We start from the raw sequence: 13,318 nt of genomic DNA on the forward strand, positions 1-13,318 counted from the left end.
AGGCAATCCACTCACCTCAACCTCCCAAAAGTGCGGGATTACAGGCTGAGCCACCGAGCCTGGCTTATTTATTTATTATAGAGATGAGGTCTTGCCATGTTGCCCAGGCTAGTCTTGAACTCCTGGGTTCAGGTGATTCTCTCACCTGTCTCCTAATGTGCTGGGATTACAGGTGTGAGCCACCACACCTGGCCACATTTTTCTCATTTTTAAACTAGTCCCTGGCCAGGCTTGGTGGCTCAGCCTGTAATCCCAGCACTTTGGGAGGCCGAGGCGAGTGGATTGCCTGAGCCTGTGGGTTTGAGACCCACCCAGGCAACTTGGCGAGACCTCATCTCTACAATAAATAAAAAATTAGCCGGGTGTCGTAGCACACGCCTGTAGTTCTGGCTACTTGGAAGACTGAGATGGAAGGATCACTTGGAGCCCGGCAGGGTCGAGACTGCAGTGGCCAGGAGCGGCCACTGCACTCCAGTCTGGGCAACAGAGTGAGACTCCAACTCAAAAAATAAAGAATAAAGAATAATAATAATAATAAGCTAGTCCCTCCACCTGTACCTTTGGTACTTTCCCTTTCCCCCTCTCTGGGATCTTGCTGTTTTATTGACCTTCTCTCCGAGAATCATTTTCATCATCTCTGCAGCAGGGTAGCTCCTACAGGTTAGGCATAGATACTCTCTTATAGACAGTTTTTAGTTTTTAATAAGAAAGCATCCAGACATCTTGGCAGGCCTAACCAACTGCAGGCTGGAATGTGAATTCAGTGTGGACTCCCAGTCTACCCCATCCCCTCAGCTCACTAAAGGAAAACTTCATTAAGATGGTTCCCGGACCAAGAATCAAAAGTCATAGAAATGATAATAAGACCACCTTTTAGCTCATGAATTTGTGTACTCAGAAGTCTTGTGAGTCTCCTACAAAGGCAAAATGTATGTTCTGAAAAAAGACCACTCCTCACCTATCAAAGGTGGAGAGATGGCAATCTCTCTGCAGCAGTTACCTGGGCTCCACCCTCTTGCGCTTTATCAATTATTATGAAAATGCATTAGGCCTTTTTTTTTTTGAGTTGGAGTTTCACTCTGTCGCCCAGACTGGAGTGCAGTGGCCGCTCCCGGCCACCACAGCCTCGACCTGCTGGGCTCTGGCAATCCTTCCGCGTCAGCCTTCCGAGAAGCCGGAACTACAGGCATGGGTTACCACACCCGGCTGATTTTTTGTTTTATTGTAGAGATGAGGTCTTGCTGCCCAGGCGGGTCTCGAACCTGTGGGCTCAGGCAATTCACTCACCTCAGCCTCCCAAAGGCGCAGGATTACAGGCTGAGCCACCGAGTCCGGCTGCATTAGGCCTTTTGTCAAAAGCAAAAGCACAGTCTTTCTTTCTTTCTTTTTTTTTTTGAGTTGGAGTCTCACTCTGTCACCAGACTGGAGTGCAGTGGCTGCTCCCAGCCACTGCAGCCTCGACCCGCTGGGCTCCGGTGATCCTTCTGCCTCAGCCTTCCAAGTAGCTGGAACTAGAGGCGCGCGCACTGCACCCGGCTAATTTTTTTGATTTATTGTAGAGATGAGGTCTCACCAAGTTGCCAGGTGGGTCTTGAACCCCTGGACTCAGGCAATCTTCTCACCTTGGCCTCCCAAAGTGCTGGGATTATAGGCATGAACCTCTGCACCCAGGCTATTTCTTTTCTTTCACAGTCAGATTTCTCATACAAATGGTCTGGAACAGTGGTTTCCAACTGATTTTGCTTCCCAGGGACATTTGGCAATATCTGGAGACACTTTTGGTTGCTGCAGTTATGGAAAACGCGACTGGCATTAGTGGGTAGAGGCCAGGATGCTATTAAACATCCAACAATGCACAGAACATCCGACCCCACAACAAAATTATTTGGCTAGAGTGACTATCCATCCAAGTTCGCCTGTCACTTTCCTTGTTATAGGTTTTACAGCACTGAAAGTCCTGTGTCCCAGGAAATACCTCAGACCCAGACATACTAGGACTATTGGTCCCCTGTATATGTATCTGGCCCCAAATGTCAAAAGTGTCCAAGTTGAGAAACCCTGCTATTCAGTCTTTATAACTATTCTTGGTTCACTAATTCCAAACATGATCTATGCTATATCAAATTTATCACCTCTTCCCTTTGTTTTAAATCTCCAATGTAGGTGATGTCTTTCCAGTACAGATGAACCCAATAGCTCAATCTCAGTTTGTACCTTTGGCTGAAGTTCTTTGCTGTGCTATATCTGATATGAATGCAGCTCAGATTGTAGTAACACAGGAATCACTTTTGGAGCACTTGATGAAACATTACCCAGGTAGAGTAATAATAAGTTTTTTTCTCTTTGCAGTTCATTGCATGTGTTTGGTTTCTATTTATAAATAATCTTAAACACATAAGTAAACTGGGTGATATCTTTTTTCTTTCCTCTGTAGAACCTCTATAGAACCTTATATCAGAACACTGCCAGAAAAAAAGCCCTGCACCAACAAATTTGATGAGGGTATTTATTTTATTCTCCAGATGAACTTTTTCAAAAATAAATGCTTGTAACAATAAATAAATAAAACTTTGTAGAAAGGAGTGTGAAATGTCCCATTTTCCCATTCCTATTTCCCAGAGGTGGCAACTGTTATTGTATAGCGTTTCTTTCTTTCTTTCTTTCTTTTTTTGAGTTGGAGTCTCACTCTGTCGCCCAGACTGGAGTGCAGTGGCCACTCCCAGCCACCGCAGCCTCAACCTGCTGGGCTCCGGCGATTCTTCCGCCTCAGCCTTCCAAGTAGCTGGAACTACAGGCGTGCGCTACCATGCCCAGCTAATTTTTGATTTTATTGTAGAGATGAGGTCTCACCAAGTTGCCCAGGTGGGTCTCGAACCCGCAGACTCAGGCAATCCATTCACCTCAGCCTCCCAAAGCACTGGGATTACAGGCTGAGCCACCGAGCCCAGCTTGTATAGAGTTTCTTATGTATACTTTTATAAATTGTATTTGAATATACATATATCCTTTTAAATAGCAAATTGTATCATTCTATACATTTTCTTTGCACCTTTCCCTTTTTAATTTTAAGACAAATCTTAGAGATATTTCCATACCACATATATTGGTCTATCTCTTTATTTATTCATTTATTTTTGAGTTGGGAGTCTCACTTTGTTGCCTAGGCAGGAGGGCAGTGGCACGATCATGGCTACTGCAGCCCTAACCTCCTGGGCTCAGGTGACCCTTCTGCTTCAGCCTCCTGACTAGCTGGGACTACAGGTGCATGTCACCACACTCAGTTAATATTTTTTATTTTTATTTTTTGTGGAGATGCTGTCTCACTGTGTTGTCCAGGCTGGTCTTAAACTCCTAGGCTCAAGCATTTCTCCTGCCTTGTTCTCCCAAAGTGCTGGGATTACAGGCATGAGCCACCACACTCAGCCTATCTCATTCTTTCATTTATTTCTTTTTCTTCCTTCTCAGGAATGGCATCTGGCTTTAGCAAACTCAGATATCACATTCTTTTAATAGCCGCATGGCATCTTAATGCCTGATTGTAAAAGGGTATTTTTTTCCCCCCATTATATAGTGAATATATTTACTGTAGAAAAATCCAGAAAATATAGAAAAGTAACCATTCATAGTACCACATCGCAAAGGAAACCAGTGTTAACATATTGATATATTTTTTTCCAGTATTTTTCTTAACATTGTTCTCATAATATAATTTTGAATCCTGCTGTTTGGAAAAGGGAATTTATTTTAAAATTATTTTGTTACTTTTTGCTTTGAAAAATGACTGTATCCAGATGTTAGCTAGTTTGCCCTCATCCAAGCACAGACTGGATTTCATTTTCTCTTTAGATTCTTATGAACACTTAAACCATGAGACTGACTGGTTTTTTAAAAATCCCATGTTTGTTCATCAAGAATGCTTTCTGGCTGGGCATGGTGGCTCACACCTGTAATCCAGCACTTTGGGAGATTGCGGCAAGAGGATTGCCTGAGCCCATGGATTCAAGACCAGCCTGGGCAACATGGTGCCTCTACGATAAATAAAAAAAATTAGCCGGGTGTGGTGGCATGTGCCTGTCGTTCCCGCTACTTGGAAGGCTGAGATAGAAGGATCATCTGAGCCCAGCAGGTTGAGGCTGCAATGACTTGGAGTGCGCCGATGCACTCCAGCCTTGGTGACAGAGTGAGACTCCAACTCAAAAAAAAAAAAAAAAAAAAAAAGCTTTCCTCAGCCAGGTGTGGTGGTGCACACCTCTAGTCCCAGCTACTCGGGAGGCTAAGGCTGGAAAACTGCATGAGACAAGGGGTTCAAGGTTAGCCCGAGTAACACAGGGAGACCTCATCTCTAACAAAATGAGAAAAATAAAAGCATACTTTCCCTAGTCAAAGTTTAAATGTATAATAGGTTTGTATTTGAGTGAATTCAGATTTTTTTCCTATTTACTCATTCACATAGCCATATGTCTCTGTGTGGGTGAAATTATATTTCTATTATTTAAATTATGAATATTATTTATGTTTCTTGGGCATTTTAATTACTTATTAATTGTATTACAATCAGCTCGGTTTATCAAGTAAACATGTGGTCATTACTTAGTTTACTGATTTCACGCCTTATTCATGTTTCTTATTCAAAATCTATCCGTGTAAATTGCTTGTTTGTTTCAGGCATTGCGATTCCATCTCAAGATATTCTCTATACCACTCTGGGAACTCTGATTAAAGAAAGGAAGATTTATCACACTGGAGAAGGATACTTCATAGTTACTCCTCAGACTTACTTCATTACAAACACAACCACCCAGGAAAACAAGAGGGTCCTCCTGTCAGATGAACACGGTCCAGTGCCAACTTCCACGACATATCTGGTGAGCATGGAGAACCGCGCAGAGGCATCCCAGGAGAACACGGTCCCTGTTTCCCATTGTCAGTCTTGCCGGTGTTTCCCTGATGTGTGCACGCAGGATGTTCAGGAACCACAAACTGCGGCAGAAGTGACTGGAAAAGGCCAGAAAAGTCTCGGGGAGTCGAAACCTTCGGTACAGAATGGGGCGGTTTCAGTGTCTGTGGAGAATCACACCTGTGAGAGCACCAAACCTTTGCTATACACAAGAGACAGAGAAAAAGGCAAGAAGTTTGGTTTTAGTCTGTGGTGGCGCAGCATATCTAGAAAGGAGAAGCCCAAAAGAGAACACAGCAGTTTCTCTGCTCAGTTCCCACCTGAAGAGTGGCCGGTCCGGGATGAAGATAACTTGGACAATATCCCTAGAGATGTTGAACATGAGATAATAAAACGAATTAACCCCATTCTGACGGTTGACAACTTAATCAGACACACTGTCTTAATGCAAAAATACGAAGAACAGAAAAAATATAATAGCCAGGGCACTTCTACTGATATGCTGACAATCAGGCCTAAGTATCCTTCAAAAGAGAGAGTTAAGAAAAGACAGGGTCGGTCTGCAAAGTCTCGAGGGCGGGGCCGTTCTCGTAGGGATCGACACAAAGCCAGGAATCAGGGAAGTGAGCTTCTACCAGGAAGTATTAGACTGGAGAAACACTCCACGCTCCCAGCTACCCAGCACGCCCCCAAAATTAACAGCCCAGATGAAGCGGTAATTCAGAAATTGCCTGGTGAGAATTCAACAGTGCTAAGCTCCCATTTGATTTACAAAAAGCGAATCAGTAATCCTTTCCAGGGTTTGTCTCACCGAGGAAGTCTGATAACCAAAGGGCACAACATTCAGAAGACCAGCGATCTGAAACCCAGTCAGACTGGATCAAGAGAAAAGCCTTTCCAAAGGTCAAAGTCTTTGGATTCCTCAAGAATTTTTAACAGTGAAGCCAAACAGCCGTCTGCTGAGCAACACGATGAGAAACTGAAAGCAGGATTCATCTATATGCATAACCCTGCTGTCAAAACCACCAATGACGACTCCAGAGATCAGCCCTTAAATTACCCTCAATGTAGTGTTTTGCAAAATGACAGTAAGTGTTGTTCCTTGATGGGTGGCATGTTGAGATATGACGTGTACTGTGGAGAAAATGAGGTAATCCCTGAGTTCTTGAGGAAAAGTCATTCCCACTTTGACAGATTAGGGGAGACCAAAGAAACAGCGCCTATCCTGCCATCACCAGGTGCCTCCTTGTTAGACCAAACATCCCCTGCTTGCAGATTAGTTGATAAAACAATACACCAGTTTCAAAATCTTGGTCTTTTGGATTACCCAGCCAGTGTGAACCCTTTAAGACAACCTGAGAGACAAGACAGAGACTCAGAAGAATTTTTGAGAGAGGCATTTGTCCAGGATGCAGAGACTGCGAGCCTGGAAAATGAAGGGCTTTCTGATGATGATCAGGCCACCTTGTATCAGAATCAAGTGGAAGATGATGATGGTGCCTGCAGTTCATTATATCTAGAGGAGGATGACTTTTCTGAGAATGATGACTTATGCCAAATGCTGCCTGGCCACATTCAATGTTCCTTTACAGATGGAAGCAAGGGAAATCAGTTAGGAAAACAAAAAGTGACCGAGAGATCTCTGGCTGAGTACAACAGCAAAATGGATAAGTTTGAGCTGCGGGTGCTTAAAATAAATGAATACTACAAACCCACTGTGTTGCTCACTAACCCAAGTGAAAGCCAAAAGCCTAATTTCTCTGGTGAAAGCTGTGGCGTAGGTTCAGGAACCCGGTTTGGTTTTAACTACAAAGAACACAGTGTTGCTAAATGTGGACAGGCCTCGGCACCTACTGATGAAAGAATATTTGATTACTACAGTGCAAGTAAGGCTGGTTCTGAAGCTGAAATCCTCCAAGACTCTGTTGGTGATACAGGAAAGAAACCAGCTAGCTGGAATCAGAATCCTCAGAATCAGGAAATGAGAAAATGCTCCCCACAGAAGTTAGACCTTTTCGACACTTCACATATGCCGGAGTCAGCTCAGGATATCCAACATGAACACAGTCACTCGGAAGGAACAGAAAATCACAGCATGGCAGGAGATAGTGGGATAGATTCTCCACGGTAAGTGCACATGAAAGTGTTTGATCAGCCGCCATCCCACAGGAATTATTAAAATCAAGGGCATATATTGAGTTACCTAATGAGAGACTCGTAAATACACTTTTATAATGATAAAATTCTGCCAACCTTTACTGAATTAAACTGTATAAAGTTACAATGAAATTTCATCTATAGTAGGATAGAGTTCATTTTTAATGTGAACCAGTTTACTGTTCCAGTACTCATAAATCTGAGAGGAATTGTTATAAACCAAACACTTTCTGAACTGAAGGTAGGAAGTTTTCACTTTTATTCTTGGGTCTAAACAGGTTGAGAAGGGGATGTGACTGCTTTCCACTACTATTTTCCACTCCAGTTTGTTTGAATAACATTGTTCTGATTATAAAAGTAATATGTCATGACAGAACATTTAAGACGTTTGAAAAGTATTTTATTTTATCTTTTCATTTTTTTATTTTTTGAGTTGGAGTCTCACTCTATCACCCAGACTGGAGTGCAGTGGCCGCTCCCGGCCATCACAGCCTCGACCTGCGGGGCTCCGGAGATCCTTCCGCCTCAGCCTTCCAAGTAGCCGGAATTACAGGCATGCGCTACCACGCCCGGCTGATTTTTTGATTTATTGTAGAGATGAGGTCTCATCAAGTTGCCCAGGCGGGTCTCGAACCCAGGGGCTCAGGCAATCCACTCATCTCAGCCTCCCAAAGGCGCAGGATTGCAGGCTGAGCCACCGAGCCCGGCCTTGAAAAGTATTTTAAAAGACACTTATAATCATCCTATCATCTAGATATTTTTTAGAAGTCATTTTATATTTCTCTGTCACACTTTAGTCTGTACCTATTGGTGTATATATTAGTTTATTGGGCTAATTTTTTTTGTTATTGTTTTTGGTTTGTTTGTTTTTTTCCTTTTCTGACTTGCCCAGGCTGGAGTGCAGTGGCACAATCGAAATCTCGACCTGCTGGACTCAGTAGATTCTTCTGCCTACATCTTCTAAGTAGTTGGGACTACAGGAATGTGCCACCATGCCCAACTAATTTTTAAATTCATTGCAGAGATGAGGTCTGGTCTGTTGCCCAGGCTGGTCTTGAAACCCTGGGCTCAGGCAGTCCCTCTTGCCTTGGCATCCCAAAGTGCTGGGAGTACAGATGTGAGCCACCACACTTGGCCTGGGCTCATATTGAGTTACCATTCTGCATGTTGCTTTTTTTTTGAGTTGGAGTCTCACTCTGTCACCCAGACTGGAGTGAAGGGCACGCTCCCGGCTACCGCAGCCTCGACCTGCTGGGCTCCGTCGATCCTTCAGCCTCAGCCTTCCAAGCAGCTGGAACTACAGGCGTGCTACCACGCCCGGCTAATTTTTTGATTTATTGTAGAGATGAGGTCTCGCCAATTTGCCCAGGTGGGTCTCGAACCCGCGGCCTCAGAAAATCCACTCACCTCAGCCTCCCAAAGCACAGGATTACAGGCTGAGCCACCGAGCCCGGCTGCATGTTACTTTTTTTAGTATATCATCAACATTCCCCAGTTACTAGTTTCTATAAATTTGGTGTATATCTTTATTAGTTTGATATAAAAGTACTCTGTGCTTCCTTTTGAATAATTAAAGCAATACACAATTATAAAAAGTAAACCTGGAAGTCTCCATTACCTGATCTTTCCTTCTGTTTCCATAAATGTGATCAAAACATTGTTAACCATTTTGTATATATTCTTTCAGATTTTCCTTCAACGCATTTATAAGTCTCACTCAGTCGCCCAGTCTGGAGTGCAGTGGCACATTCACGGCCACCCCAGTGTCGACCTGCTGGGCTCAGGCTATCCTTCCACCTCAGCCTTCCAAGTAGCAGAAACTACAGGCATGTACTACCGTGCCTGGTTAATTTTTTGATTTATTGTAGAGATGAGGTCTCACCAAGTTGCCCAGGCTGGTCTTGAACCCCAGGGCTCCGGCAATCCTCTCGCCTCAGCCTCTCAAAGTGTATAAGTATTTTTAACAAGTCATACACAGGCATGACTTTTTTTTTTTTAGAAAGCAGGATTTATTTTGTTTTGTTTTGTTTTTGTTTTTGTTTTTGAGTTGAAGTCTCACTCTGTCACCCAGACTGGAGTGCAGTGGCTGCTCCCGGCCACCGCATCCTCGACCTGCTGGGCTCTGGCGATCCTTCTGCCTCAGCCTTCCAAGGAGCTGGAACTACAGGCGCGCGCTACCACGCCCGGCTAATTTTTGATTTATCGTAGAGATGAGGTCTCACCAAGTTGCCCAGGTGGGTCTCGAACCCGTGGGCTCAGGCAATCCACTCACCTCAGCCTCCCAAAGGCGTGGGATTACAGGCTAAGCCACCGAGCCCGACTGAAAGCAGGATTTATTAAGAGGATAGAAAATCTTGCACAGTAGAGGGACCCAAAGGGGTTGCCCAGCTTTCTTTTAACCTAACTTATCATGACTATTTTTTTTTGAGTTGGAGTCTCACTCTGTCACCGAGACTGGAGTGCAGTGGCCGCTCCCGGCCACTGCAATCTTGACCTGCTGGGCTCCCACGATCCTTCCACCTCAGCCTTCCAAGTAACTGGAACTATAGGCATGCACTACCACGCCCAGCTAATTTTTGATTTATTGTAGAGATGAGGTCTCGCCAAGTTGCCCAGGTGGGTCTCGAACCCACAGGCTCAGGCAATCCACTCACCTCGGCCTCCCAAAGTGCTGGGATTACAGGCTGAGCCACCGAGCCCGGCCTAGCTTGTTCTTCTTAATGGCTGCTTAGTATTCCATTATGTGGACCCCATTATTTATATAATCATTATTTCCCTTTCTTTGACATTTAGATTATTCTCAAGTTTTTGCTAGTAATAAATCAATCTGTAGTGAATTATTTTTACACACAAATGTGTGTGAGCATTTCTAACTATTTACTTAGGATAAATTCCTAGAAGTCTACATTTTAAAAATATAACATCACTTCTTTATTGGGGGAATAAGATCTTTTCTGCTTGAATCAATAGTTTGATTCATATAAAATCTTTAAGAGAATCAAAATATGATATCTTTAATAAAAGTAAATAGTTACCTGGGTGTAGCAGCTCACTGATTACTCCACTTTTGGAGGCTAAGGTAGGAGGATCCCTTGAGGCCGGGAGTTTGATACCAGCCTGGTGAACATAGTGAGACCCTGTCTCTACAAAAAAATTTTAGAAACTTGACTGGGTATGGTGATGTGTACCTACAGTTCCAGCTACTCAGCAGGCTGAGGCAGGAGAATCACTTGAACACAAGAGCTAGAGGTTACAGTGAGCTATGATGGTGCCACTGTACTCCAGCCTTGGCGACAGAGGGAGAGGCTGTCTCTAAAAAATAAAAAAAATTAACAATGATAGTGTAAACCAAAAAGTCATGGATTCTTTCTTTCTTTTTCTTTCTTTCTTTCTTTCTTTCTTTCTTTCTTTCTTTCTTTCCTTCTTTCTTTCCTTCTTTTGATTCTGTTTCTTTTCTCAGCAAAAACAAAACAAAAAAACAGATTAGGGGAATTACTCTTTGACATACAATTGAGAATTTTAATTTGCAAAATTTTGAGAAATTTAATTTCTTAATCACCTACAATAAACTTTTCTTGAAAGGCTTATAACTATAATCACTAAAGACATTTAGAGGCAATGGTAGGGAAATTAGCATTTGAACATCAACAGTGTGCCATAATGGTTGTAAAAGTTAGGGGTACAGAGATGAACAATTGTTACCTATGGGAAACTTACAATTTAGTTTAGTTGAGGAGACCAACAAACAATTAGCATAGACAAGTTAAACTTAAGAACAACTTAAGTTTAAACTTAAACTGAGGGACACAACATCAATAAGGGTACCTGATCTTTTTTATTTTTTGCGTCAGGGTCACACTCTGTAGCCCAGGCTGGAGTGCAATGGCACGTTGCTCACTGCCACCACAGCCTTGGCCTGCTGGGCTCAGGTGATCCTTTTGCCTCAGCCTTCCAAGTAGCTGGAACCACAGGCATGTGCCATCAAGTCCACCTAATTTTTCTTGATTTGTTGTAGAGATGAGGTCTCACCAAGTTGCCTGAACCTGTGAGCTCAGGCAGTCCTCTCATCTCGGCCCTCCAAAGTGCTGGAATTATAGACGTGAGCCACTGTGCCCAGGGGTATCTGATCTCAAATCAGGCAAAGTGGAAACAAGCGGGAGGCCCAAACTTTACCTGTACGATGTCCACTTGTACACCTAATTCTGAATCATACCCCACATATTTAAAATTAAATATAAAAAAGAAAGAAAGAAAAAGAACAAAGCTGAAACTCAGAACAGTTAAAGAGATATGGAATTAAGAATGATGGTCTGTAGGGGGGAAGACTTATTGGAGGACATATTTCTGAGATATATCTTAATATAATGCACAATCGATGGAACGAACCTAGGTGGGGAAAAGAGAATGTCAAAAGCAAAAATAACCAGATGGTATAGTGAGTCAGCTGAAGCATGGCAGATGTGTTAGAAAGGGACTGCCATAACTTCAGCTTCCAGGAAAAGAACATTGTTTTTTGTTTGGTTTTTTTTGAGTTGGAGTCTCACTCTGTCACCCAGACTGGAGTGCAGTGTCCCCTCCCGGCCACCGCAGCCTCGACCTGCTGGGCTCCGGCGATCCTTTGGCTTCAGCCTTCCAAGTAGCCAGAATTACAGGCATGCACTACCACGCCTGGCTGATTTTTTGATTTATTGTAGAGATGAGGTCTCGCTGCCCAGGTGAGTCTCGAACCCGCGGGCTCAGGCAATCCACTCACCTCAGCCTCCCAAGGGCGCAGGATTACAGGCTGAGCCACCGAGCCCGGCTAAGAACATTGTTAATATGAAAAATATAGTACTTGTCTTTCCCCTTCCATATGATTTCTCCTGAAAGTAATAAATTACACAGGAAGATATTGGCCACTTCAGATTCATCGAAGAGTTTTTCAGGGAACTTACTGTTTTTGACTAAAATATGCTTGATACTGGATCTTAGAACAGATGTTCAGAAAATATGAACTTCTTTGAAAGCAGCTGTCAAATAATTGAGGTACTATTGTGAAGCCTTTAAAATGTAAGAGCACTTTAGAGTTTTAAAAATTAACTTATTTGATAAATGTACCTTTGTGTTAGTAAATGTTCTGCTTCAAAGTAACAAATGAAAGTGTAAAGCCTTGATTAGAAATCCAAGTCCCTTTCAAAGGCGATAATTGTTATTTTTTAATATTTTTAGGACACAGAGTCTGGCATCTAATAATTCAGTTATTTTGGATGGACTAAAAAGAAGACAGAATTTTCTGCAAAACTTTGAAGGCACAAAGAACAGTCAGACACTCACATCCAGTTCCTTACTACAACTAACTCCAGTCATAAATGTTTAATTTTCTTTTGGAAACTTTTTTTGTTTGAGTTGGAGTCTCACCCTGTTGCCCAGACTGCAGTGCAGTGGCATGCTCCCGGCCACTACAGCCTCAAACTGCTGGGCTCTGGTGATCCTTCCGCCTCAGCCTTCCAAGTAGCCAGAACTACAGGCGTGTGCTACCATACCCGGTTAATTTTTGATTTATTGTAGAGACACGGTCTCGCCAAGTTGCCTGGGTGGGTCTCGAACCCACGGGCTCAGGCGATCCATTTGCCTCAGCCTCCCAAAGTGCTGGGATTACAGGCTGAGCCACCGAGCCTGGCTGGAAACTTTATTTTGGTAAAAACATATGACATTACTAAAGAATCTTTCAGTTAACTGAGTATATAAGAATCCTTTAAAGCTGGGCATATGCAGGAAGACACCAAAAAAGCAATTGTCTTTTGGAGGGCCAGCCCCTTGGAGTACACGCTTTTCCCACTTGGTAAGAGTTCTGGGAATCCACTGGCATCAGTGTACTGCTAGTGTTGTGAGAAGCTGCATTTGGCTTCAGTGATTTTTTTTTCCTGAGATTCTTTCAACTCGTTTGCCCATTTCATGATGGGTGATTTATGAGTGCACCTGCCCACACTGTGCTGAGTGTATAACCAAAACAGCATGACCCCCCCGTGCCCCACCCTCTCTATTCACCTGATCTGGCACGTAGCAACTTTTTTTTTGTTTCCCTGGATTAAAAAAAGTCCTCAAAGGGAAACATTTTGCTGATATGGAAGAGATGAAACAAAAAATGGCAGAAGCTCTAAAAGGCATCAAAATTGACAAATTAAAAAACTTTTGAGCAGTAGAAGAAACATCTCAAGAGGTGTTGAATCAAATGGAAAGTACTTTGAAGGTGACTGAAGTTTAAACATGTAAGAATAAATACAC

At 43.1% G+C, this 13,318-nt stretch overlaps 1 protein-coding gene across 1 annotated transcript; it reads left to right on the top strand.

Moving 5' to 3' along the window:
- The first annotated feature begins 2,165 nt into the window (after positions 1-2,165).
- On the top strand, positions 2,166-12,462 carry STOX1 (storkhead box 1). Its single transcript, XM_008073088.2, has 3 exons — positions 2,166-2,316; positions 4,666-7,024; positions 12,263-12,462. The coding sequence occupies exons 1-3, from the start codon at positions 2,184-2,186 to the stop codon at positions 12,408-12,410; spliced, it is 2,640 nt and encodes an 879-aa protein (XP_008071279.2). The 5' UTR covers positions 2,166-2,183; the 3' UTR covers positions 12,411-12,462.
- Positions 12,463-13,318: the final 856 nt, after the last annotated feature.

The sequence above is a fragment of the Carlito syrichta genome, unplaced genomic scaffold (assembly GCF_000164805.1).
Source record: "Carlito syrichta isolate Samal-C Ts95f unplaced genomic scaffold, Tarsius_syrichta-2.0.1 Scaffold315646, whole genome shotgun sequence".
Lineage (NCBI taxonomy): Eukaryota > Metazoa > Chordata > Mammalia > Primates > Tarsiidae > Carlito > Carlito syrichta.

Bases quoted from the DNA above. Each gene is read 5' to 3' on its own strand.
- STOX1 (XM_008073088.2), top strand. From the start codon at position 2,184: ATGAACCCAATAGCTCAATCTCAGTTTGTACCTTTGGCTGAAGTTCTT. The intron at 2,317-4,665 runs GTAGAGTAATAA...TGTTTGTTTCAG, and splicing joins CTTGATGAAACATTACCCAG to GCATTGCGATTCCATCTCAA. The intron at 7,025-12,262 runs GTAAGTGCACAT...TAATATTTTTAG, and splicing joins AGTGGGATAGATTCTCCACG to GACACAGAGTCTGGCATCTA.